Source organism: Amblyomma maculatum, chromosome 6 (assembly GCF_055883805.1).
Source record: "Amblyomma maculatum isolate TAMU_Amacu chromosome 6, ASM5588380v1, whole genome shotgun sequence".
In the NCBI taxonomy this organism is placed as follows: Eukaryota; Metazoa; Arthropoda; class Arachnida; order Ixodida; family Ixodidae; genus Amblyomma; species Amblyomma maculatum.
Window position 1 is genome coordinate 134,917,565 of NC_139349.1, and position 26,382 is coordinate 134,943,946.

The following is a 26,382-nucleotide window of genomic DNA, read 5'->3' on the forward strand; positions in this document are numbered from 1 at the left end:
CCACAGAAGGGAAGGTGCTATGAGGCTGTTTCGAACATTGCATTCCTTACACTTCATAGCACCTGCCTGTATATGCAAAATAAATTTATGATGAGCACGTTTTTCCCTACTGTTTAAACAGACAATAGCAATAATTTTCTAAACTAACTGCACAAGAAGAAAATGTTTTGCATAATTGAAATCAGCAGAAAAACTGAACAATTCTGTAAGGCTTTATAAAATTAGGGAAATAAATAACAAAACTATTTCTAAGACTTTTAAGGAAAATTACTGTGCATAACTGTCATTTCAAAAAGGAACATAACAGTGCGAGCAATTCCGGCCCCACCAGGACAGCAAAAAAAAAAAAATCCCGCCCTCTGGGTGTCTCCTACCGTCTGCGCAGATGGGTCCCTTGAAAGGTGTCCACTGGCAGTCGCACGTGTAGCCAGAGTAGCCCTCAAGGCAGGTACCTCCGTTGAGGCACGGGTTGGAGGCGCACTTGCCCACACAGCCCAGGGACAGTCCGTACAGCCCTGGGGCCGCACGCTGCTGGAGGTGGACAGGCTCCCCATTGGCCATGAAGCCCCGCAGGCAGCCCACATACCCCTCCTTGTACTCCACCGTTGCACCTGCCCACACAACAAACACACTACAGCTACAAGAAACTGCCCGAGGAAAAAAATGTTTCGACTGCCAACACTAGCCTCCGGGTAGACACATTGGGTTCAGCTACACAAGCTGGAGTATGTATCTCCGCAATTTGCAGAACTTATTAAAGAATGATCTTTCCCATGACATTACCAACACCCGTGGTCTCACACACTTGGGAAGATATTTCTGCTACATTCTGTAGACAACCTTCCATGTTACTGGTGTCCTGTAATTCTGTGATAACCACATCTATGCTTGCAATCTCATCTTTGATAAACACTTCTTTGTAACAACATTTGTGTACGTTACCATGTAATTATTGCTATGCACTTCTTCTAACGCCTTTTCACTCATCACCATTTGTTTAATTTCATGAGACATAACCAAGAAAGTACAATTAAATCAACAACACTCTTTTTATGCGCCCACTTTTGTATGCCTTTCTGGCACGACACTGCGAGGTATTTGTAAACAATCAAATAGGCAAGCTGACAGATACAGGCAACAAATAGAGGAGTAGCCTCGACAGCACATAAAGATCTACGCATGTATTTGCAGACATGGGACTAAACTGAACAGGTTGGAACAAAGGGAGAAGCACAGTTAGAAAGCCAATCGTGCACCAGAAGCCATTACATGACACTAAGAATTGTCGATTGTCATATTGAGCTCAAGTTCAAAGTCCATCTCATTAAAAAGTGCAAGGTGACGGAAACTTGCAAACAAGAAACGGTAAAATGAATGTACTTTTCCTCAAGATTGTCTCGCGCTGCTTACTGGGTTTCAACAAGTCCGACTCGGCCCAGTTTCAGCAAGAAAAGTCACAGTGGAAGGACCTGCAACCCATTTGTTGAGTGAAGAACACACAACTGTGGGACTCATTTGAATTGCAACCACATACTGTGCCTGAATTCCACGCAGATTGGAAAGTGGCAGGAGAAAGACATTGCTAGCCGCAGCAGCTGGCGCTTACCGATGACAAGGTGGCCTGGCAGGTGGAGGGGGTGCGACCGGTCGGGCTTCTCGCGCACCTCGGCACTTTGGCTACCGTCAACCACGATGCGCGCCTCCTTTCGGTTGCGCTCTACGTGCACCGAGTGCCACTCATTGTTGCTCAACTTGTACGACGTCTCAACGCTCACCCCTTGGGGGCCTCCGCCAGCAGTCTCATACAGCAGCTGGATTTGATCACCCCCTGCAACACGTAACAGGGGAGACAGTTATGTGCCAAGCTTACAATTGAAAAGTGGTGTTTGGCAGCATTTGGTTGGTGTATGATATAAACATGCACAGACAGAGGTGGGCATAGTTTAAAAGTGAACAGAAGCACAGGTGGCCTTTGCATGAAGGCAAAAGTTGATTCTGAACGAAAGAAAAGTGTGCTCGCAGATGTGACAAGTTAACGGTTTGCAATTAAACAAATTTTGGCTGATGACACTAACCAACTATTTTATAGGCCTACAAAGTGCACATAGTTTGTTACTGGAAATGCAAAGTGACATCCAAGCGACTAAGTATGTATACCCTGGACCATTCTATGTGATAGAGGTGCTGTACAATAAAGTTCAAGTCAGTACTACTGGATGCTGCTACACTAGATTTATGTCTGCACAAGCTGGAAACAGGGTAGTGGTTATTTGCATCCGTGTACAAGAAAAAGTACATTTCCACCACTGAAAGAGGCAGCACACCTCTCTATCCAAATCTACTGTCAGTGCTCAACTCTGGCTGCCACTGTCTCCTAGTCTGAACAAGGCAACTCTGAAATATTTTCGCAGTTTTTAATGCAAATTCCTTGGCAATCCCTTGGCTACAACAGTTACGCATTTGTGCTGATGTATGCTGCTAGCGTTTAACGTGAATCGAAAGGTCACCTTTACTGCCCTCGGGTTTGCCACTATAATCATGATAATGTCCACTATGATAATGGTCTCTATGATAATGTCCACTGATCAGTAAAAGGTGCAAAGCTGCCTACAGTGCAAAATACTAATAGGTGAAAAGGTAGCTTGCAGCTACTTTTTAAAAAGAAAAGAGCAAAGAACAGATCTGTGCACAGCCATGACACCTTCCAACCAACCCTTCGGCTGCTTTCCTCATTGCCGGTGACTGTCAGCATCAAAACCAAGGTTTTATGTGCACATGAAATAACTTCGGACACTCAACATTAAAACAAGAACTACGTGTGACAAAGTGATAGCACAGCTGATCCCCGCAGACAGCCATGCTATAGGCATGCATAGTGTGATCTCCTCCCACAGACACCCGTAGGTTGATGGCTTGGCCTGCAACCGATGGCTAAAACTTCTCACATGCATTCGAACGCAGAAGACAGTCATCCCTACACTTGCGCAACAATTTTGGGGTCAACAATTTTTACCCCGGAAGCCATCACCTCATCGAGTGTGACAGAGACACAATGTCATAAAAAATGCTTCAATGGGCTTCCTATGCTCTTGCACAGAGCCACACCATGTCCTCTCAAAATACAGTGAAATTCCATTTAGTTCTATAGTAGAAGCTCGGTGATACGAATCTTACGGGGACGAGAAAAGGTTTGTATCATCAAAACATTCGTATCATCAAAACAAATGAAAATAAGTATGCAGAAGCATAGGAAAGGCAGTCGCGCATCTCTGTTTACGTCCGAGAAGGTTTATTATGGTCGCACAGTCACAGCTTGCCACTCGCGGCGCACACAGCGAGACAGGTGATCATGACGCTGGCAACGCACGGGCCGCGTGCCTCCGCGGACTTCTCGTGGCGTGTACAGCACGAAAAAAAAAGAGAGATGGTGAGGTGCAAGCCGCGTAGCGCTGCAGACTGCTCGCGATGCATACAATGCGACTAGCAGTCGCGAAGTCTACGATGTGCAGCCCGTGCGCTCCCATCATCGCCAGCTACTACTCACGGCCGTGCGCCGCTGCAAACCTTTCGCGGCGTGGAGAACGATCGCGATGCTGGCGATGTGTAGTCCGACCACCTCAACGTACTTCTTGCGGCGCGAACAGCATGACTGGAGATGCCAACATGCGGGCCACGGAGCGTCACAAACTGCTCGCGGATCGCGATCACCAAGCCAGCGATGTCCGGTCCGTGCACACCCGCAGCGTACGCCGCCGCCAGCTGCGGCAGTTGCGACGTCTCCGGTTTGTCGGCCACACGCTGCTGAAAGCTTTTTGTGGCGTGAGCCCGACAGAAAATCGCGACGTCGGCGAAGTGCGGGCCACGGGTCACTGAGAACTGCCCGTAATGCACACATACAGCGCGGCTGGCGATCGTGGAGTCAACAATGTGCAGGCAGTGCGTAGTGCTCAAGGTTGCGGTTGCAGTTCGTGCGTTCTTATCCATAGTGGCGCGGGAGTGCTCGGGCCATTCGAAATTTTACATAATGCAATCTGGCAGGGTTTCGTGAATTCGTATCATCCGGATTCGCATCACCGAGATTTTACAGTATGTGAAAGCTCATTAATTCAAACCTCAATGATTCGTATTTCTGGATAATTCGAACTGAATTACTTGGTTCAGCTAAGCTCTATAAAAGCCTATGTACAAAAAGCCCATTAATTTGAACGCAAGTTCATTCCGTCATGGATAATTCAAAATGTACACATTGCCTCATCTAGGAGGCCTGGCACTCAACGCATGGGCAAAGAAATGCCCTGCAATAGGACGGCACAGTAACGGGACTATGCGCCTCCAAAATGGGGAGAGAAGACAAAATCAAGTAAAATCATGAAAGTATGGATAGAGCCAAATGGTGCTGGAGGGCAGGGGTTGACAGCCGTAGCGGCAACTACTTGCTATCTGTTCTGTGTGACCCCCGAGACTTTCAACTGAAAGCTCACTTATTCGGCCCCTGTTAATCCAGGTCAAGCCTTACTGTCGGCGCGATCCCAGCCAACACCCACGTAAGGCTATTGCGTTGGCTGGACACTGTACAGGCCTCGCACCAGACCGACTGCATCCAGATACAATTGGTGCTGTGATCATCAAAACAGCACTCCTCGAACTTGAACTACATGTTGTTGAGTTGACTGTGCACCTCTGATATGTGCATGACAGCAAGCGCAATTAAACATGGGCAGCCACATTTCCAATAATAGGCCAACTACTTTAACTTCGGTTTCACTTTTATGGGCCTTGCACTGTTTACGCCAGCCCATGGTCATGTGGGCTATTGGCCCCACATCAGCCAGCTAACGCATCGCAGTTGCGTGGTGTTTTGGACGGTCACTGTCAGTACTAGAAGTTTTCCGTGCTTGCATCCATGAGGGTCCTCCGCTGCTCCTAATGTATGAACTCATGAAATGCCATTCAGCACATCGTGTGGTGAAGCCCGACATGACACAGGCTGCTTAGGGCATCGCCGCTACCGTTTTCACACCATGAAGGATGACGAAAAGGCGCTTACCATTTTTGTAAAGTTCTTTTACACTGCTTCTTCCTCTTTAACTCAATAAAGCATTGGTGAGAATGCAAATAATAGTTCTTGTCGTACTGTTCTCGTTTAAGAAGCAGACAATCTATGCCCAATTTTGTTTCGAAATAAACATTTTTTTAGGTCACTTGATAATTCAAATTTTATTTTTCTGGTCCCGTGAAGTTCAAATTAATGAGCTTTAACTGTATACGTATGCTTTGTCCATTTTTAGCATGTGCTTTGTCTATACCAATGCACAGTAGTCTATACCAATGCATAGGCATGGTAGTTTTTTTCACTTTGTTCTTTAATGTGCCTCTCCTGCTTGGAACATGTTTGGTCCACAGTACGTGATAAATAAATAATTTGCACTTACTTTACCAGTTCTGTCACAAGGGGTTCAGAGGGCAATCGCTGATAGAATATGAACAAGGGTAGAGACATTTGTTTCCCTCTGCAGTGAGGCTACATTACCCATCATGTATTAGCCATTATTAGACATTATGCCCTTTTAACAGCCTACCATGATAAATGCATGCAAAAGATCAACATCCCTGAACACCAATCTAGGGTGTAAGAAGTTATTTTCAGCCTGGATTTCCATTCAGTCGACTAGTAGTGCTTTTCTTTCGAATTCTGCCAATTTTTCTTAGACTATGGTATTTAGGAACACTTTTGCTAGAGCTAGTTGGTGGTTCTTGAGGCAAGTTTCACAACTGCAGTAAAGAAACATTAGCACTTGGCCTCTCTTGTCTGTTTGTCCTTGTTTCTTCGTGCCAGTTATGCAAAGCATATTTTTTTAAATGGCATCTCATTTTCGACATAATTCGATTCCCGTTTAAAAACACAAAGCCCACCTTGGCTGCACCCTTGTGACAATGAAAAGAGAATACTGAACAATAAAGTGCTGCTGACAGCCTCACTCGAAACAGAAAAAAAGGAAAAGAATGCAAAGAATCGCTGCATAGCCACCAAAGGCAGGAACAGAGTCGTACCAATGAGGACCAGCTTGACATAGTCGGTGGGTCCCTTGCTGTGAAAGAAAACCCCATTCTCTGCAGTTGTCTTGAAGTGGAAGTACACGTCCCAAGAGTGGCGCAGGTTCAGGTGCGGCACCTCAATGGTGGCATCCGTGAAACGGAACGTCACCACGTCATCAAAAAGAGCTGCAACGAGATACCAAAGCAGACACCAAGTCACCGAGTATGAAACGCCAAGTGCACTGCCCTCTCACAAGTACAACCTTCTGAAAGCACTCAGCAGCAGCGCCCCTTGCTGCAGCTGCCTACAAAAAATAAAGCATCCTTTAGCGTGATCTTCTCTGATGAGAAAGCTAGCTACTGTTTCCAGTCACATTGCAAAGTGCACCAAATGCGAGTTTTCTGCGGCTCAGACTGAACACATGCCACTAATGTCGGTGATAAGGTTATGACCCAACACACGCTGGCAAACATTAAGAAAACTACACTTGTACTACAAATAAGAGTTCTTAAAGCACGAATTTTAGCACCTAATGTTGCAGTTCCAGCGGGAAGAATATGGTGCAAAGCCAGAGGCAAAGCTAAACAAAATAGCGCTAGAGCAGCACGTGCATCAACAAGTGTCTTCCTGTGCAGGTTTAATGGTGCAAAACATAAAAGAAGGAAAACTCCCATGTTTAAACATATATGATGTAACCAGGAATGTAACGTAAAGGAGGTGGTTGAGACCTCATGGGAAAAAAGAAAAAAAAAAAAAAAAAAAAGCAGGTATCACTCAACTTTGACCTAGTCACTGCCTGTGTTACGAGTTTGTGTTGCTTTGAGAAGTGTCGTTTTTTATCTCACCTGGTTGGTGAAAATGCGATAAATGAATGCCAGCTCAGTTGCGACAGCGAGTGGTGGCATTTCACTAATGAAGCGAGGGTGAGAACAACACTTTCAAAATGACGCAAGCTCGAAACAAAGGCCAAGATTAATTACAGTTAAAGGCTCAGAAAGAATGGAGAAGGCACACAAAAACACGGCAGCAATAGGCACATCATTATTATCACTATTTAAGAGGCAACCATTCAGAAAGTGCACAGAGTCAAGTACAGCAAATCCTCCAAAGCATTATTGAACAGAGTCGCCTGCACAGTAGTGGCCACTGTCAGCGCTGTGGTGCCACTGCTGCCACCTGTTTCGTGCTGCCTAGTCCTGCGCCTGACTCATTCACTGCCTCTTATCTTTTTCTCAACGAACCATGCCGCCTTTCAAGTTGGTTTCCACCCTCCCCTTGACCAGTGTGTGCTATGTGGCTGTAGAAAAGCTGGCTCCACCTGTGAGCTTTGAGGAAATAGTGGTGAAGCATGTTGTAAATACCTTGAGCACCGACGAATATTCGTGCCTCAGTTCCATTTAATGTGAGATGCATTCTGAAACCAATAATCTAAGGAAAAAAGAAGCTCACTGTATCCGTGTAAATATGGCATATGGTGGACACCTCAAAAGCTCCAACACAAAGGTAAACTAAAACTTTTATAAAACTGGAAAGGGGCTAAACTAACTAGCTTCTTACTGGAGACCTAAAGTGTACTGTCAGAGGAGGGGACAGTGGGCAGTGCTAAGGCAAAAATGAAGCACCCTTTAGCATGATATGCATTTCCTCCAATTACATCTATTTTCCACAATGAGATGAACTGTGAATTTTTAACCAGATATGTGTGCAGACTTGCTTTCTTCTAGCAACAAGATGTGTTCAGAACAAAACATGGATAACCTGTAGGACTGCTAAATATAAAGAAGCTAAAAGTTCCGAGAGTACGGCAGAATCAGCAGTGGAGACAGCGAAAGCCCGAGTGTTGCTCTTGCATATAGCACATTGCTAGCTCCTTGCAGAACACAACCAGCGTTCCGTTGAACACATCAAAGTTCACCGGCATTCTATAATTGGTTTACAGGAAAGGAAAGGCGCAGTGTCTGTCACTCACGAAATCCTGCTGACACACCTCAAGGACAAATCTCACCAAGGACAAATCTCACCAACACCAGATTTTCACCATGAGCCTAGAAAAGCCTTTCCCTTAATATTATAATTGGTTCACAAGAAAGGAAAGGCACAGTATCTGTCACATTTGTTTCTGTGGACACCTGAAGCCCTCTAGGGATACCATTTTCACACAGCGGTGACCGGATTTTTGCATAATGAGGCTAGCAAAGTTTTCATTTTAAAAGGGTGACAGTAAAGTATATAAATTTATGCAGCCTGTCCTTACTCAGCTCATGCGCACTCAGTCTTTCGCATGGCTTACATAAGAACGGTCATCGCTCAAAGGAATAGTGCAGTGCTATATTGCATGATTCACAGTGCATCATAGTTATTGTTTCCCCATGACAGAGTGGCTAGCATCCTTACTTTGGGTGCACACAACACTTTGCACTCATCACTCACCATCTCCCTGGCATTCCAGTGGGCCAAGGGTGTAGCGCCCCTGCTTGCGATCCTCAAGCAAGGATGCCGATCCAGTGTCACCAAACCGCAGCTGCCGCACGGGCAGGTAGTCTCGGTCAGTGAGCTCGCCCCCATCTGTCAGCCACTCCTCGACAGCCGCATCACAGTTGCACCAGCGCTGGCGGTCATGACACGTGCCATACAGGCCACAGCGGCATTTCCGAGAGCCCGGAATGGAACCGCCCCAGTAGTCCATGCGCTGGTTGCTCCGACTCACCCACCAGCCGTAAGGCGAGAAAGTGTCCGGGCCGGTGTCTTGCACTGTGCCATATTGACAAAGGTTGTTTACAATAAACGAGCTTCACCGACGCTTCGTTTCAGCCAGCCAAAAAGGATTCTAAAGGCTCATGAAGGGGGACTAGTCTAAAACAGCTATTGATGAAAGCACTTGCTGACTTTCCCTACAGAAGACTAAATAAGCAAAGACAAGAACATAAATTAGGACTCACTTAAAGCACAACACACAGTCGCACATTTAAACTAAGCTCCAGACACAGGCACCAATACTGCATCCCAGAGAGCAGTTCAGCGTAAAAACAAAACTATCTAACAGGTGCAGCTAAAGCAGTGAAGCAGCTGAAGCTGTTGTAAAACAGACCACTGCCTGTCAATCAGAATGCAGCTAATAAAGAAGCACTTAACTTGCTAACGTGGTCCTACCAAGCCTATATTGCTTGGAGGTTAGTGCAGCTCAACTCTGAGTCTAACTGAGCGGCAGGTGCACGCTTTGTGCTCAATCTTGTCTTAACCCCTTGGTTTCCGCGCCACAATTTCTCTGCCGTTGGTTGTGTACTGCGCCTATAAAACCAGCCATAAATTCTGACAAAAGTCTCAGAAGAACAAACCTTGGTTTATTGCATTCACAATTACCTCCTTCATTAAAATACTTGTTAAATAAAATGCCTTGAAGCATACAGGCATGTGAAATGTAAAAAAAAAAGCCTAAATTTTGCCAAGAACTAGACCTTGTCATTATTGCCCATGCCCACATTTTGCTTTTCTCAGCTTCAAAGGGAGTATCCTTATCCCCATGGATGTCATTATTGGTGTCACTGTCGAAAAGACGTTCAAAAACTTGCTACGCTATCAAATTAAGATATCTCCATGGTCTCGTGATTTGAACGAGACAGGAACACACTTTCTGGCTATTTGAAAAAAATATATATAAATAAACAAATAAATATAATAAAAGGCTGATGTTTAAACCTGTTAAACCTACTTAAGCAAAGCAAAAGCGTTATTTGCTTGGTTTTGCTTTGCTTAGACTTAGGTTTAGACATGGGCAGACATGGTTCTGCAGTGAATTGCTGAGACTATGGAGTTCAGGACGCCGTCAACTACACGAGGGAACACATGATGCTCTATCTGCCTTCAAAGGTCAAGTGGGGGTAAACCATTTAAGCCTGCCACGTTGACTTTGGCTCATGACGTAGTGAAGCTTTCGCTTCAAAAATATCCCCCATCCTCCCCTTTTTCAGAAAAGGACAACTATGCCCATCCAGTGGAAAATATATCAAGCAAACAGCAGCTTAATTTAAATTGTGCTATAATCTATGAAACATTGTCAAAAACAGCCATCTTTCGAACCATCTGAGTGGCCAGCGGATCGCCGGCCATGGAAGCCAATGCATTAATGAGATGATGAAAACAGAATTTGCTCACAAGGGTTTTCAAGCAACCCTGAAGATGCCAAACTGTACAAAAAGTGTGCAAAATTCACGCTTGTTGCTATTTTTAAATGTTACCCCTTCAGCTGGCCTATAAGTTTTTAGTGTCCTTTTACATCACTAAAGTCAAGAATTCCTTCGATAATACCTCAACGAAGTAAAAATTTGGGCCCGCTGGTGCATAGCAGAAGGTAGGAAAAACAGTGCAGGAATGGAACACAATGAAGGGCAGACATGAACAAAGAGCTGTTTTTTCTTTCCTTCCAATAAGAAAAAACACTATTCACTTCCTTGTAAAAGACTCCGCAAACAGAAAACTCACGGTTTGCAGGTTTGATTTATAAGCCTGTAATGGCCAAAGTCATCCTCCTTTTGCCATCACTCACCACTTGTGTCGAACAGGCGCGCGTTGAAGCATTCGTAGATGAGCCGTTGACGGCAAAGCATTGATCGGTTCACCAGCTGCACCATCTGCTCCATGGGGGCATCGTACACAATGTCCTGAATAAAGCTGCCTGGTTCTCGGAAACCCTTGACGAGAGTTGACTGCTCATTCTGGTGGTGCACCAGGGTGTCCGTGCGGTTGTCGGCTGCATCACGAGAAAAAAAGAAACAAAAGTCAACATGCTCACCAACTGAAGAGATCAACCGAAGAGAGAGAAATATCACGCACATGCCTTATCTGAGTGTGATATTTCGAGAACTTGACTAGAAACCTCCGGAATATGGCAGCTAAAAAGAAACAGTCACTGCCAATTATGCCACTGCACGTGACAACAATTGCATGGTAGCAAGAGTGATGTAACAAAAACTAGTCTAGACAGCAATTATTTTTAACAGAGTGGCATTCATTTGAGTTTCCATGCCCACACCCCTTGCAAAATGGTATGGCACCATTTAGGGAAAAAAAAACTAGAGGTACTACATCAGCAATGCGAAGGAAGCGTTGCTTTTCATTGAAGACTGCATTGGAGAGAGCATAAACAGCAATAAAATGATGAACACATCTGCAAGGAAAAAAGGAAAATGCTGTGCCCTTAACAAATAATTAGTAATACACTACCGAGAAGTGGTCATGAAGGGGGATTTATAGAAAATGACACAGTTTGATAATTTGTTTTATGCGGTTTCTAATGCCAAATTAAGATCATATATCCTGATTTCTTTGGCACTGCAGTGATTGGATCTTACAACATGAGGCAAGAACTTTACTATGCACTCCATCATATTGTGCGACACATTGGACAGTGGTCAGTCTCTTTACAGATGCCTTCACTACATAAAAAAAAAATTATATCATATATGGAAGGCGAAATGGGGCAAGAGTATCCATTACTAAACTTGTTTTTTTCTTCAGCAAGAGTTCTTGCCATGCTAGTTGGCTTGAATCTTGTAATGCCATGAAATGTTATGCACAAAAAGGACAACACTACTACCGTCTACTGTCTTCGTGTCGTCCTTTCTGCGCATAACATTCACAAATTTTCCTATATGCAAATTTACAATAGCAGGCTTTTACTGTACCTGCATTCATCACACAAAAGCAGAAATGAAATTACTTACCAGCTGAGAAAAGGAAAACAGCCTAAGCTATTCAAGCAGCAAACTACAGTAAAATACCCGAGTATTTCAAATATGCCTTCCTATACCATCATGGCTAGTGCTGTCAAAATTCACACTCCAATTTGTTCTTTCTTTTTTTTTTTTTAAATGCTACCACTTTAGCTGTTACAAGCTTTTAGTGTCCTTTTCACTTCATTCATTTGCCACATGTGTCGAACAGGCAAGCTAAATGTGGCTGAAGAATTGACAGCAGCCAGGCAAAACAACTGGCAATCGAAGAGTGCTCTTACTGCGAGTACACCAGCTTCATCACAGCATAGCTTTCCGATCTTGCTGTGCACATGAGAAAAAATATTGTTGTGTTGTGTAAGCTCGTGACAATATCTCAGGCATCACCCACCAGACATGGATCAACACGTTACGACAAATTCATACAATCCATATGCGTCTGATCAAGCCAGTTTTTGACACTGCCATCAGTCGCTTCCGGGCCCATCCAGCGCTGAAACTACAGCAAGGCACACGTGCATACAGACCTTACCAGTTCCACTCTCTGCTATCTGTAGAAGTGGGAGAGGTGGAGAGCCCACTGAGCAGGAGATATGTACCATAGCATGAAAAGCCAGGCTAGCTGGTATAACATTTTGTGAAAATAGCGTGACACACAGTGGACAAGAAAGAAGACTGGACGAGTGCACATCCTGCCTTCTTTCTTGTCTGCTGTGTTTCGCGCTGGTCCCACAAAATATGTGCCATGTGACTAGCGGGACCAGCAAGACATTCAAGCTTCCCAGGTTGCTGCCATTGGTTGGACCCCCAGTATGTGCAGCAGCTTTGCTTTCAATGCTGCCTTTTTCTCGCACTTATCAATGCTTTGCCCCATGGGCGCATACAGGAAATGATCAACCTTGTAGTTATTTGCAGTTTCAGTGCTACGTTATGTCTTGTGGCCATGTTCACTCTAAGGAGGTGTCACAAAGGCCGAAAGACACTCTCCCTTTACAATCAGGTGCATATGGTACTAACTCAGCTGGTTTGAGACAACGGACCTATGATGTCATAAATCAGTGCAATTATAAGTGCTAGCCAGCTGACTATCCCCCACTTACATTACATGAGTACTGACCACCCAACAAAAAGTTAGGAGATTTAAGCATGCTTGAACCAACAGCTGTGCAAAAACGGCACAATGTTTTGGTTGAATAGCAAGTTTAACGAGATTTAGATCACGATCAGGCTCCAGCCTCTCAGCTCGTATCATCTTCTGCCTCACACATTATGATGCTGTACGAGCAAATGGAGCACAAGTGAAAGGCTGCTTCGGTGACTAGAGAATGGCTGGCGTCACAGTTGTTATGGCAAAAGCACCCCCGATCACACACAAGATGACCCTGACGAGAGGTATGGCTGGATAAATGCTTTCGCAATAAAGGTAGCAAGAAAGATTAGAAACTGTCTACACTCGGCACTGTCCACTACTGGGAAGGCACGCACAGTTGTATCTGGAACCAAGTTCCAAAAAAAGCATTGGCCACAGCACGTGTCACAGCAAGAAGTTTCTGAGAGGGCTACTCACGGTGAAAGACACATTCGACCGGGAATGGGGTCAGAGGCCCACTGCCATCAACATCAATGAGCATGTTTGCTGTTTGCTCATTGGGCTTCTTCTTCATTTGGTAAGCCTCACATGAAAGCGGGTGCAGTGCTGTTGTTTTCGGGGTAAACGAGAAAGAAAGAAAAGCACCATCACGACCTAGAACGTACCACAAATCACAATCACAAGCACTTTCTCATTCAGACTGTGACCACCCACATCCCACACATATATTATGGTGAGGCTACCCAAAAAAAAACATAAAATAATGTGACTCTGCCCGTGCCACCAGGTATAACGGGCTTCCACATCCCACACAGTAACACCACTACCAAACGTTACGCCCATTAAAAAAAAAATGTTGACAGCAAAAGATAAGTCAGTGGAAGATAAACCAAATTCGGCCATCACTGTAACACTTTAAAGCCTGTGCTCAAGTCAAAGTGGTAAACATGAATAAATGTTATATGCATGCACAAAAAGAATGAGTAAGGTACAATGGACAACAGGGACTGCACATGTGCCTTCACATCAATAACAGAGTTGATTCTGGATATAGTATAAAATTATTGCTTGTATTGAACTTTCTGAATGTCCCCTTGAAAATCCCATGCAAAAGAACAAGTGCGGTGTTGATGTTTATCGAACTCCTGTTCAGCAGAATATTCACTATGTCGAAATGTCAAACAGTCCCTACATACAAATGCAGGGAATCTCAGCTTCCATTTAAATAATGGTGGGGGTCTCATGCCCGAATTCACAGATGCACCTTGACCCGACACTTCACCAGCACTCCATGAAGCGGAGAAAACAGTCGCTCCTCCACTCAAAGAGTCTACTGGAATTCAAGAACACCTCAAGGCATTTCCTCTCACAGGGTCTCCACTTGAAGCACTAGAATTTTACACTTGAAGCAGTGCAAATGGCATAAGGGGGCAAGATTAAGGCCCGAATTCGGCCCAAAAACTGCATGCCGCTGTGCGTAAAACTAATTTTCTCACGTTGAGCCTTCTGCTGGTTAACATCCCTGCCTTAACTCCGCCTCCCTGTCCATCTAAGTCTCTTGAACAATGTTCATAAGCAACCTGGATGTTCAAACACTAGTAAAACCTGTTTTGCTCACCGCATGAATTGTGAAAAATGGCCAGAAACACTTTTGCATCTGGCAACATACATTTCACGCAGAACATGAAAGAGGCATTGAGAAATACTGTGAAACCTAGTGACCTAACTGCGTTTATTCAAGTTTGGTGCAAAATTTCTGTTGCGCTTGTAGGAGAGCTCGGGGGCGAGTCAGGGAAAAAAAGCATGCTGCTTCGCAGCGCGTTACACCGCATGCTCCCGAGCCAACGAACTCAACTCTTCAGAAGAAAATGAAGCTAGCAATTTCCAAGATGGCTAGGAGCCGTAATTGTAAATGTGCTTGAGCAAGCAATCCTTTTGCCAACCGTGAATATCCAGTCGTAGAACAAGCAAACCAACGTGCTCCCTCGACAGCGCCGAGATTCCAAAGGCGTAAATACCCTGAGGAGATAGGCAAGCCATTGATTTGGGCAATGCAGGTGTTCACATAGCCCAATTGCCCTTTTCAGTGCCCTGCTCAGTTTCCTGTATGCAACACGCCTTGCCCTGGAAGTGTGCCACTATCTGCAGAAACCACCCCATAGAGTGAGCTCTCTATTAGCTGTCAAATGTGTGCCGCAACTCTGCACCGGCAGGCTCCGAAGTGTTGCTCAGGTATCTGGTGACAAATTGAAGCGCGCCTGAAACGCGCCTGAATTGAAACGCGCCTTATCACGCAGCATAGCGTGATAATCAACTAAGGCACTGGAATTGTCACATAACCACGGTTAAACATGCTCGGTGTCAGTGGCAGGAATATCGGAGGGCTAGTCACGGCCACGCTCTTAAAACGATAATGTGCCAGAAGTTCCAGGTCGAACAGGTTGAGGCTCTCAATCAACTGTCACTTTTGAGAGTGGTTCTGTGCATTCTCAGTGTATCCATTTTCAAAAGCTTGGTATAAGAATGAAGTCAACACAGCAAGCGAATGATGCAATGTTCCCCATGTTTATAAGCGGAGTGGCGGCAGCGGAGCTTTCAAGGTAGTATTGTTGCCATATCTAGATTCTTGAGAAAACTTCAGTTTTATCCTCCCCTCAAAGCGCAATTCTAGTGAAGGTTGATGGATGGTAGCAATTCGAGGAGTGAAGGTTGGTTTCTGGAGTGAAAAATAGGTCTCGAAGGCCACTTGGTGAGGAGGTTTGAGTGAAGCCATGTTTGTGAATATGCCAGTAACAGTACCCCTAACAGAATTAGGCCTCTTACGATCAGCAGCGGCTGTTCCTAAGGCACAGTCTGCAGCAGCTTTGATGAGACTCCCAACACTAACGGCCTTTGTGCCCTGCGGTGTGCAGCGCAGGGTGCGAGCAGCACGAGTTCTGGCGCCCTGATCTGTCGCTGTCAAATATTTGGAGCAAGCACATGCACCCAAAAAGCGGCACGTGGAGGCATGCCCAGTGTGATCCTCTTTTCAATGCCTGGTGCGAGGTGAGGATTGGAATGCAGATGCTCAAGTAATTACCCTGTGGATCCCCACACTGTGGCGAGCGGTGGCCCGCCAGATTACCAGTGTGCAGCACATTGCTAACGGGAAGCGTATCGCTAGCTTCGGTACATCGTATTCAAGCTTCTAGATTATGAAGAAGCTCATCTACTAGTACATTTTGTATATTGAATTATGTATCTATATAACAAACTACTCACAATCTTTTTCAAGTTTGATATATCCAAGATCGAATGTAATGCCTAAAGTTTTCAACTAAATTTTTGTTAACACCAACAGGAACTAAGGGAAGCTGCAGGCTATGAAACACAATGAATACAAAACTGTAATTCCCTGGAATTTTTGGTCGCATGTATTTCATAAAGACACATATATAACTACAATAGGAATTCACAAAAAAAATTCTGATTTCTGAGCCAGTTTGAACTACTTACAGACGTGGCAGACGGCCCCCGCATAGCCGGTGTCAGTGCAGTTGCAGACAAACTCGATAGAGTCTTGCTTGCAGATGCCACCATGCTCACAGGGATTCGGACTGCAACTACAGAGGGAACAATGACAGAGAGATTAAACCCACTCTGTAAACACAGGGACAAACGGATGAAGTGATGCAGTGTTTTCCCCCCTTGCACTTTATTTCTTGCCATTGGAGCAACAAGGGTGAAGCAATAAAACAGAGAAGAGTTAATTTGAGGTCTTTACCCACATCATTAAAATTGCTCATAAAACCTGAATCTCAAGAGGCCTCTACGCCTGACATTCGAACCGTAAAGAAATGATCAGAAGCTATAAAGGCCCTACCAATACATTAGAAACCCTTTATAGTAAATTCACTAGGACCGGCAAATATTTTTATTATATAAGTTGTTGGTGATGGCATGGTCCAAAAAATGCAGTCTGATAATTAAATGGCTACATACTGAGCGTGTTTTGTTGCTTTGCTCTAAAATACCTTTGATCTCCCTATTATCATCTCTTTAGGCCATTTTTTGAGTTACAAGATTTCTTTTTACATCTTGTGGAAGCATCTCTTAAGCATGAGGGCAACGTGGTTATGAATATGATAGCTTTATTTCATGCAAAAACCAAAGCTGTGCATAAACGCAACATCATCTTCCGCTGTTTCTGTCTATTAAAAGACAATAAAAATGTGTACAGCATGTCAAAGTTTACGAAACTGCACCCCTTGCACCTCCAGTTCTCGCCATCGCTGCCTTGTGCTGCACAGTGCTGCGCATGTTTGGCCGTTTCTTTCCTTTTCTACTTCTCGCTGCACTTTCATTGCTCTTCTTTACTTTCTGATTCAGTAATGTGGAAATCTGGGCTAGTTGGTTCGCCATGGTTATTGAGCAGCACAACAGAAGGGCACAGACAGGAAGAAGGGACAACCGCTGTCTTCCTGTCTGTGTCTTTCTGGTGCGCTGTTCAATAATCATTACTTTCTGAGCGCACCGCGCCTCCTTCTTTTCATGTTTGTAGAAACAGCTTTACTTTTTTTTTTCCTACACACTGCCTGCTTTTCCTCACGGCTCCAAGGACTACGTAAAGTTGGCTTCTCCCGAATGCTACTAAGCGTAGTGGTAAAGAAATTAAAAAACAAACATCACTTTTTAATTGCTTCTTTTTTTTTCTTGAAAAAAGATTGTCTCGCGATCCTAGGTAGCATGCGTGTGACGGTGTCATTTCGTGGGAAGTCGTCGCCACACCTAGACGCACTATACTATAACAAATTTTTACCAAAATTGTCTTTACTGTAAAGGGGGGGAAATGTACGATTGTCTATGGAAGATAAATTGGGACATCAGTTTCACCTTACTACATCCCAGTTTACTATAGCAAGGTTCTACTGTGGTTAGAAAAAGACATGTAGCCCTCATGACTGGTATGACCAGAAATGACTGGATTTCACAGTGGAGTTTAAAAACACCCAGACTTGAAAAACTGTGGTGCAATGCAATTCCTTGCCACTTAACTGCACTTTGCACCAAGATATTCACGAAGTAGGGGACTGCAGGTGTTAGACAGAAACGTAAGCTTCTACAAACGCAGTGTGCATGTATTACCAGGATTCATTGTAAATGACCCCAATGAAACCTCATCCATTCAATTTGTTATACTGCAGAAAATATTCGAATTAAGTGGGTGTTTGAACTGCTCACAAAGAAAGCCAAAGAAAAAAAAAACTAGAAATGTGCAAACAGCAAAATGCTGGGAGCTAGTGAATTTCGATGTTAAAAAATAAGCGTGAATTGAATGAAATATCTTTTTAATAATGACAAATTAAATTACAGTTGAGATCCTCTGCAGCAAGCGCTGCTGCAGTCTCGGGCTTCCAGTATCGATTTTCAATCAGCCCTGCATTCAGTCAGTGGTGTGTGGTGCACACGTTCTGATACTTCTTCACACATCATTAAGTTGCGCATGGTTCGTTGTCTGAGGTTCAAATATTCGCACGCTCCTAGCAATAAGCAAGTGCGACATTTCCTTACGCTTTGAGCCGCAACTATTTCTCGCAATAAAGCTTGGGCAGATTTGTCGTGGCCATTATGATTGCCAGCTGGAAGAGTTTCAGTTGTGCCAGTGTCAACACCAACAGAACGTGCTTGCCCATCCCCTCGAAGTAAATTCATGATGAGCAGAACTTGCCACTGCTCATTGGCAATGCTTCCTTAGGCAGACATACACACAGGGCAGTCCACTCATGTAGCGTGCACCATCCAGAACCACCCACTGCCACCTCCTAACACAATATATTTGATTACCCACAAAGTAATATGCAACACCTACTGAAGCTCACAATCATGGTTTCGTTTGGTTTATGGGGTTCGACGTCCAAAAGTGACTGAGGCTATGAGAGACGTCATAGTGGAGGGCTCCGGAAATTTCGGCCACCTGGGGTTCTTAATGAGCACTGACATCACACAGCACACGGGCGCCTACCGTAGCTTTTCGGCTCCATTGAAAAGCAGCCGCCGAGGCCGGGGATTCAATCTCGCATCCTTGGGCACAGCAGTCGAATACCTTAACCACTGAATCACCCCGGCGGGCGAAGCTCACAATGAAATATTACTGCTGTCATTTATGTAAAGTCATAGCCGACAGTTTTGCTGCCTACTTAAGTGATAGCTATGCTGTCAAGAAGTACAACACACACAGGCCAGCGAAGAAAAAGAAAGAGGAGCACGAACCGGTCCACCATCTGGCAGGCATCACGAAGCACCTGGCCCTCAACCTCGTTGGGTGGCAGCGTGAGCACGTTGATGTAGCGCCCCTCAACATACAGGTAGCGCATGCAGCCGATGAAGCCTCGCATGCCGTACACGCCCCCTGTACAAGAGGTGCCCACAGTTCACCTTACAGTGGGGACAAATCAGCACACCCCGTTCTGCAATAGACTAATACCCTCGGCAACTACACAAACCTCCCCTCGAATTAATAGGTTTTGTAGTTCTCCAGTGAGATGCCACAACTTTGAGCTCTTACAGGCCATTAATGAACACAAAACAAGCTACAACAGATCGTCTGTTTCCTCAGTGTATGTCTTTACTCTTCCAGCTGTCTGTACCAAAACACCCCGACCATTCCTTATCCTTAAATTACAGACATCAAATTTTTGGTTGTACACTTTATTCTTTTGCAATAACAAGCGAGACATTAGTACTATGTATATGCAAACCACCACATAGTATTCGTTTGCAGCAGAAAAATACTTTATAATCGAATTTCGTCTCATCACTATCAATGGCTGAAAATTGAAAGCGCCATATAGGTCACATGAGGGAGAAAAAAAAAAAGCAACTTATTCGCTGCTTTGTCATTTAGATTCTCTACAACCCTAATTCGAGTCTTCCTCAAGAAGTGGAATAACAGTGACTAAACAACCGGCTAGCATACAACACGTTGCACAATTACCTGTATGTCGTAAATTGCTTCTCCCAGCTAAGCGGCTGAATCCTTGCAGCTCCAATTTCGCTCAGAAACGGCCTTTGATCGTCATTATTTGTTTTATGCTAAATTTGCTTAGATTACTTGCCTGATTCGAACAGAAGAAGTCGGATGTTTCTATCCTATGCGGCGGCAGAGAAGCAAGACAAGCCGCTACCCTAGCGATGGCACCGATGGCGCCATCTTGTACTAAGTTAAATCTCGTTACAAGAGACACTCGGTTATAAGAGACATTTGAAAATGGTTTGGTTGGTTTTCCTATGTCTGCTATGTTAACAACATTGCATACAAGAGTCATGGTTACAAGAGACACTCGGTTACTAAGGACAACTTTTTCAGGTCCCTGGAGTAAATTCTTCACTATTTACAAGAGACACAACCCAGGTGTGCTCATGTAATGCATCTGGAACGTACCAACTCGTACATGATGCACTTCAGATTCCCTTAGCTAAATTCTGTTCCATATCAGTGTCCTTTTTATTGTGTATGTCAGGAATGAGGAGTGCTTCCCCATGATTGGAAAGTCAAAACGGCATCGCATTACTGTTACCTACGAAGCAAATCAAAATGCATGAATGACATCCCGCATTTTTAACTCCTCACTGTTAAAATTTGATCAAAAGATGAAAGCTTAGAATCCTGATGTCTTTCTCTTTGTGAATCATCTGAGGGTGACGAGCCTGTAAGCATCTGAGGGTGACGAGCATGTAAAAGTGCCTCAAAGGTATTAGAGCAACAGGAAGGCTTAAAAAGTGAAGTGCTTTACCTCCAGAATTGGAAAAGGAATACACTCTGCACTCACAGAAATACATACTAGTAGGAATAACTTCTTTAACCTTTCCTGGACAATTTCCTGTTAATGTACGTGAATGCATTTATATACTGATGTGCAGTACACTGATCAACACAGTGATTTTAGAATTTTTGGTTACAAGCGATCTTGCTTACAAGAGACATGTTTTTCGGGTCCCTTGAGTGTCTCTTGTAACGAGGTTTTACTGTATTTGCAACAACCTTCTGTCAAGAAATTGTGATAGAGTAGCTGCAAACAGCACAAGATTAGTTGCAAATAGCACAAGATGGCACTACCAGTGCCTTCGCTGGGGCAGCTGCTTGTCTTGCTTTTCCACCGCCGCATACGATAGAAACATCAGACTTCTCATCGAATTATGCAAGTAACCCAAACAAATTTAGTACAAAAAACACTGACAACCAAATGCCGTCTCTGTGCTAAATTTGAGCAGCAAGGATATAGCGGTTCAGCTGGGAGAAGCAATTAATCTATGGTGTACTTGAAGTTGTGCAATGTGCTATATTATAGTTTCCTTCATGCCTCACATGACCCAAACGGAATATTGATGCCACAGCCACTGCTCAGTTGTTAAAACCGAACCATACAGGTGGAAGAAAAAATTCAATTATAAATTATTTATCGGTGGCAGGCAAGTATCACGTGGTGATATACATACGGTTGGCAGCAAAAATCTGCGGGACAAGGTGTCTTGGGAAAACATTTCTTGTAGCTCAAAGTCACTGCCTATTCGCCTGGTACTGTTTTACCAGGAGAAGAAGTTCCCCTTTATACCACAGTATACTTCAGGTGATTGGCTCAAGTTACTGTGCATCCTGTAAGCTGTTTCTACGTGGCAAACACATCAGTCTCCACTGCTTTCACCTTTGAAATAAGGCAATGCAGTACAGTGCAGTCCACTTATAACGGTACCAGATATAACGACATATCGCTTATAACGATAAAATTATTGAGATTTATTCATTTTCCCATTGGTCCAATGTAAAAATAAACCAGATATAATGATCAATTATCAGCAGTAAATCAAATACAACAACGATAGTTTTATTGCCGCCCGGTAGATGTTTACTACGAGAATTTGTCTGAATGTTTAATAAAAATAAAATACTAAGAAGAAAACGGTGTGAAAACTCAACATATGCAGTGAAAACAAACTGTCGTGGCGAAATCAGCGAGAAATGAGCACTATCATCATCGCAATCGCTGTCTGATGCCGTGCAAAGGACGAGGCCGTATCGCCATCGCCGATTGTGCGTCCGTGGAAGATGGCGCCACCCACGTAGAAGGCACGACAGCTCTCGAGATGAAACAGCAGATTCGTCGAGATTTCTGGCAGGGTTTCAAAGTTCGAAGCCTCGCGAAAAAATGCGGGCATTCACGCTATATGATTTTAACGATCATCAAGGCTAGGAATGCCCTGCAGTTCAACCAGTTGCTAATCGATTTCGTGCATGCAACAAGGACTACCGCCGGCGTACACGCTACTGGAAGCGATGCTCACAGCGATTGACAAGCTGCAACTGCTGCTCAAGCAAGCACGAATTTCCGAATGTTAATTTATGGCTATTGATGTATCCTGTAATAAAGTGTGTAGTGCTTTTTAGGTTGATTAGCGTTGTTCAACCCGATTTACTAATCGCTGGTAAATAGGCAAGCCTACATGCAGAAAAAATGCGTTATAAGTGGACTGCACTGTAGTTCATGCTAAAAAAGCAAGACAAAGAAAAAAAAAGGCGCGGGGCGAGCAGTGTGGGCCCAATACCGTCCCGCAGTTTCTTATGAGAATCTAACGCTGTTAGCTCTTGCATGTCAGTAGCGGGAACAGTGGAGAGCGTGCCGGCAACGCGAGGTGAAGAGTCCGGCGGTGCTACAACCCCGTGCTCTCTCCTCTGCCGTGGCCTTAGTGCCTCTGCCACTTCCTTCTCCCCACCCTCTCATTGACAAACTGTGCGAGCCTATGGCGGAGACTCCTGCTGCCATCACTCTACACCCTTACTGTGATCGTGAAACATCTCCCCACTTCTATGACTTCAAGTAATCAAGATTTATTGCGAACACTCTCAGGGTAATTTTCCTTACATTTAATCCTTATACTGATTTCTGTTCTGCATAGTTTTTTCGTGTCTTTGGGCGAAAATTGCATATAACAAAACCCTAGATGTAATGAAGAAAGCGGACTTCATACAATTTTGTCATAACCAAAATTAACTGTACTGCTGCTATCAGTCTCATGAAATTCCCAAAGCCACCTATAAAGACACACATGTACATGTTTACATTAAGAATACTACTGAATCATCACAGCAAACACCCATTTGTATAGCATGTGCAAATGCAAAAAGAACAAAAATGTGTGGGAACAGGAATAGCAGGCAGCATACCTCCAATCTTGTATTCGATGCCAGTTTCCACGGTGAAGAGACGTGTGGTGATGCTGGGCACACCGTCCAGGTGCAGCTCAATGCGGTTGGTCTGAAGAGCCAGCATCACTCGATGCCAGCGACCATCATTCAGGAGCTCTGCAAAGCAGTCCAGAGCAAGGACACAGAGAAAGATTACTCCCAACTTTCTTTGAAGCACTTACACATCCTCAGCCAAGACATGAGACTGCGCTAAGCATGTCTCTCTATGCCTCATTGTATGCTTGTTGTGCACCTGTAAATATGCAGATATGGCCGGAAAAGAATCTAAATAAATGCTGTATGCGTACCGAGTGCTGAAAGAACACTGGCAGACTTAGAAAAACATTCTGCACAATGTCATGCAGTTTCCCGCATCCACGCTTATAGATGAGTGTCACGAACAGATTTGAAGTACAGTCGAACCCGGATATATCGAACCCAGATAATTTGAATTTTGGTTATATCGCACTCACAGAATATTCCCTTGAAAATCCCATGTAAAAGTACAGGAAAGCTGCGTCGTATATCAAACTCAATTTCACCGGTCATTCGACATATCGAACTCCGTACCATGCACTGCCCCAAAGACGATCGCATCACCCTCGGCCGTTTGCCGCATAAACGCGCGGAAGGAATGAGAGGGAGCAGTTCGGCGGCGGCTGGTCTTAGGTCAGTGCCACGCCCTTTCTCCAAAGGCGTGCGCATCTGCGGTGATCATTTGCCACATGGCTGCATGTGACGTTTGCAAGCCATGTGCGTGAAGGAATGAAAGGAAACCGGTTTGCCAACGGCCGATACGGAGCAGACGCAGCCAATGAAGCCGTGGTGTTCGGGAGAGGGAAAACAATGCTAGAAAAGCACAAGGGTGAGCCCATTCTTCTGCCGAGCTTTATCTCTCCCCTTCCTCTCTCTTTACCGGTCTTCGTTCGCAGCAGCATGCACTATGCATGCACCGACAAGCCAGCTCAGCCCGTGGCAGACACTTTCTCCAGTGTGTTGCACACTCTGCGCACGGCGGCTGATGTGTTTTGCGCGCCTCGTGTTGTAGTGCTGTAGTCGCGCTGAACGTGCGTAAGCTATAGTGGCTGTGGACGTTAAGAAGCGGCATATCTGCTTTTTTTGTGGAGGTCGTCCATCCTTGTCGTCGTGCTGAACGTGTGATGTAGCGCAAGCTATGGAAGCTGCGTACATTAGAAAGCGGCAGATTTATTAGTTGTTTTTTTTTTTTGCGAGAATCTACCATTCTTGTGCTGAACATACAGCATAGCGTAAGCTATGACGGTTGTGGACGTTAAGAAGCGGCAGTTATTTTCTTTTTGCGAGAGTCGTCCATCATTGCATTTATGAATCAACTAAAGCACACAGTCAGCTGCAATCATGACAATGGCTTTTAGCATTGTTCGCTTCCAACGGCATTTGCAGCTATCACGCTTTCCAATGATTTTGTAGCAGTGGACTCTGCCCGCCCCAAGTGTGGCGTGATAACTTGAACCAGGCTTGTGCAATCATCATGGGCACTCTGCCAAGTTTGCTCCTTGCCACCACAGGAGCCAATATCAAAAGTATAGTCAAAAGATAAACACGCCGTGACGTTATCACTGCGCAGCATCTTGACGCGCTGCCGATAAATGAGCTGTGGATGCGACAGCTGAAGCGAAGGAACACGCCACTGACTAACGCTTTTTTTTTTAATTCTCGGTGTCAAAAGTGGACGGTGGGTTCATTCAGCAAGTAGGCTGATTACGGGAGTAAATATGGTATCAATTGTCATGGTCATGACAGATGTCAAGCCGATTTCTGTATATCGAATTATCGATATATCGAACTATTTCGCGATCCCCTTCGAGTTCAATATATTCGGGTTCGACTGTACTATGACGCAGTAGAGCTGGCGAATTTTTATGTGACCAACACCACATGCCTTGAAGCATGCCATAGTCAGAGGCTCCAAGGTTTCTGAAGCATGACATAAATCTCAGTACACAGACAGTTTTTGCAATTTGTGGTGTAACCTTTGATGGTGCGGTCAAGACTGCGAGACCCGCAAACACTTTGCTTGTGACAACAGCCTGTACGTGCTACATCTATATTTCATTCTTTGGCCACTTTCAGCAAGTGTTGCTTCTTTGTCAAATTAACTAGCACCATCAGACAGACCTAGCCGCAACAGGGACAGTACAACATTGACAAAGTGAAGAATAAGGCAGTCCATCTCAGACTGCTCATAGCAATGGGTTTAAAGCCAGGCTCAGCCATTTTGTTAGAAGATGTTAAAAAAAAAAAAAAAAAAAAAAAAAAAAAAAAAAAAAAAAAAAAGGTCCCACCCTCACCTAATTTGCAAGTACAAAAGAAGAAGAAAGTCCTACAAACCAGAAAATGCACTGCTAAAGCAAGCTGCAGAATTATGTAAATACAGCACAACAAAAGTTTGAAGGCTCAGTACAGCCATCAGCTGTTTAACAGCATTGATCCATCTCCGTAAAATTTCAACACGGTATAATCAACAAATCAAAGCCGATGAGCACACACGAGAGAGGCCCCCAAAAAGGATATTCGTGAAAACACTAAAGCATGTCGGCAGGCAACAAGAAGTGATTCAGTGATACTCACGATCAAATGGCCTGAGGAGCACCACAGGAGTATTTACACTGTTAAGTTCCACACGGATACGTCCAGCTTCCAGGAACAGCTGCAAGCAAAGTTTCCAAACTGTTTGCACCGTCCGTAGTTGCCAGAAAAGTGCAGCTACGCACATATCATTAAAATTTCATTGTGCATAACTTTTTTTGCTCTCCAAGGCAAAAGCCAAACCTCTTCAAAGAGTTTGCCTGGTTTTAGTATCGATAAGTAAATAACAAATTCAATTCACTCAATCACATCTACAGATTGGATCTTATGGTACTTTCCTTCTTACTTAAACTTGAATGTTTATTTTTCATTTTTTATGATCACGCTCCTACAGTCCTGTATAATATGCTGCTATCCTCACCCTACTAAAATCCTCGATATATATATAGTATGTTTTTCTCTCTACTATTAGAGTACTGTCTAGAGACTATTTTAATTTCGATGCCTGGGCGCAGCCATCTTAGTTTGATGGTGGCGCCCCGTATGAACCAAACTGGGAAAGTTCGCTCCGGCTCCTCTTGACAACATCTTGGGCTGTGCTGTGCGTGTTGATGCTGCAATGCAGCAGTGTAAAAGTGCTGTTTCACGGTGTTCGTGAAAGCTATCCGACACCTTGGTGCTATTTTGTGGTATTTTTGAGCGTGCCAGCGAACCGTATACCATCCGTTTGGCATGGCGG

At 44.4% G+C, this 26,382-nt stretch overlaps 1 protein-coding gene across 1 annotated transcript in view; it reads right to left on the reverse strand.

Annotated features, from left to right (window-relative positions):
* The window catches only part of Nrx-IV (neurexin-4), a 62,097-nt gene that overhangs the window by 13,128 nt on the left and 22,587 nt on the right, over positions 1–26,382 (reverse strand). The window contains exons 9-18 of the mRNA XM_084607433.1: positions 25,686–25,764; positions 23,055–23,192; positions 19,106–19,244; positions 16,352–16,458; positions 13,334–13,462; positions 10,581–10,784; positions 8,468–8,788; positions 6,052–6,222; positions 1,607–1,828; positions 375–611 (exon numbers count right to left, since the gene is read on the reverse strand). Of these exons, the coding sequence (XP_084463559.1) occupies positions 375–611; positions 1,607–1,828; positions 6,052–6,222; positions 8,468–8,788; positions 10,581–10,784; positions 13,334–13,462; positions 16,352–16,458; positions 19,106–19,244; positions 23,055–23,192; positions 25,686–25,764 (1,747 nt within the window). The remainder of the gene's footprint in view (positions 1–374; positions 612–1,606; positions 1,829–6,051; positions 6,223–8,467; positions 8,789–10,580; positions 10,785–13,333; positions 13,463–16,351; positions 16,459–19,105; positions 19,245–23,054; positions 23,193–25,685; positions 25,765–26,382) is intronic.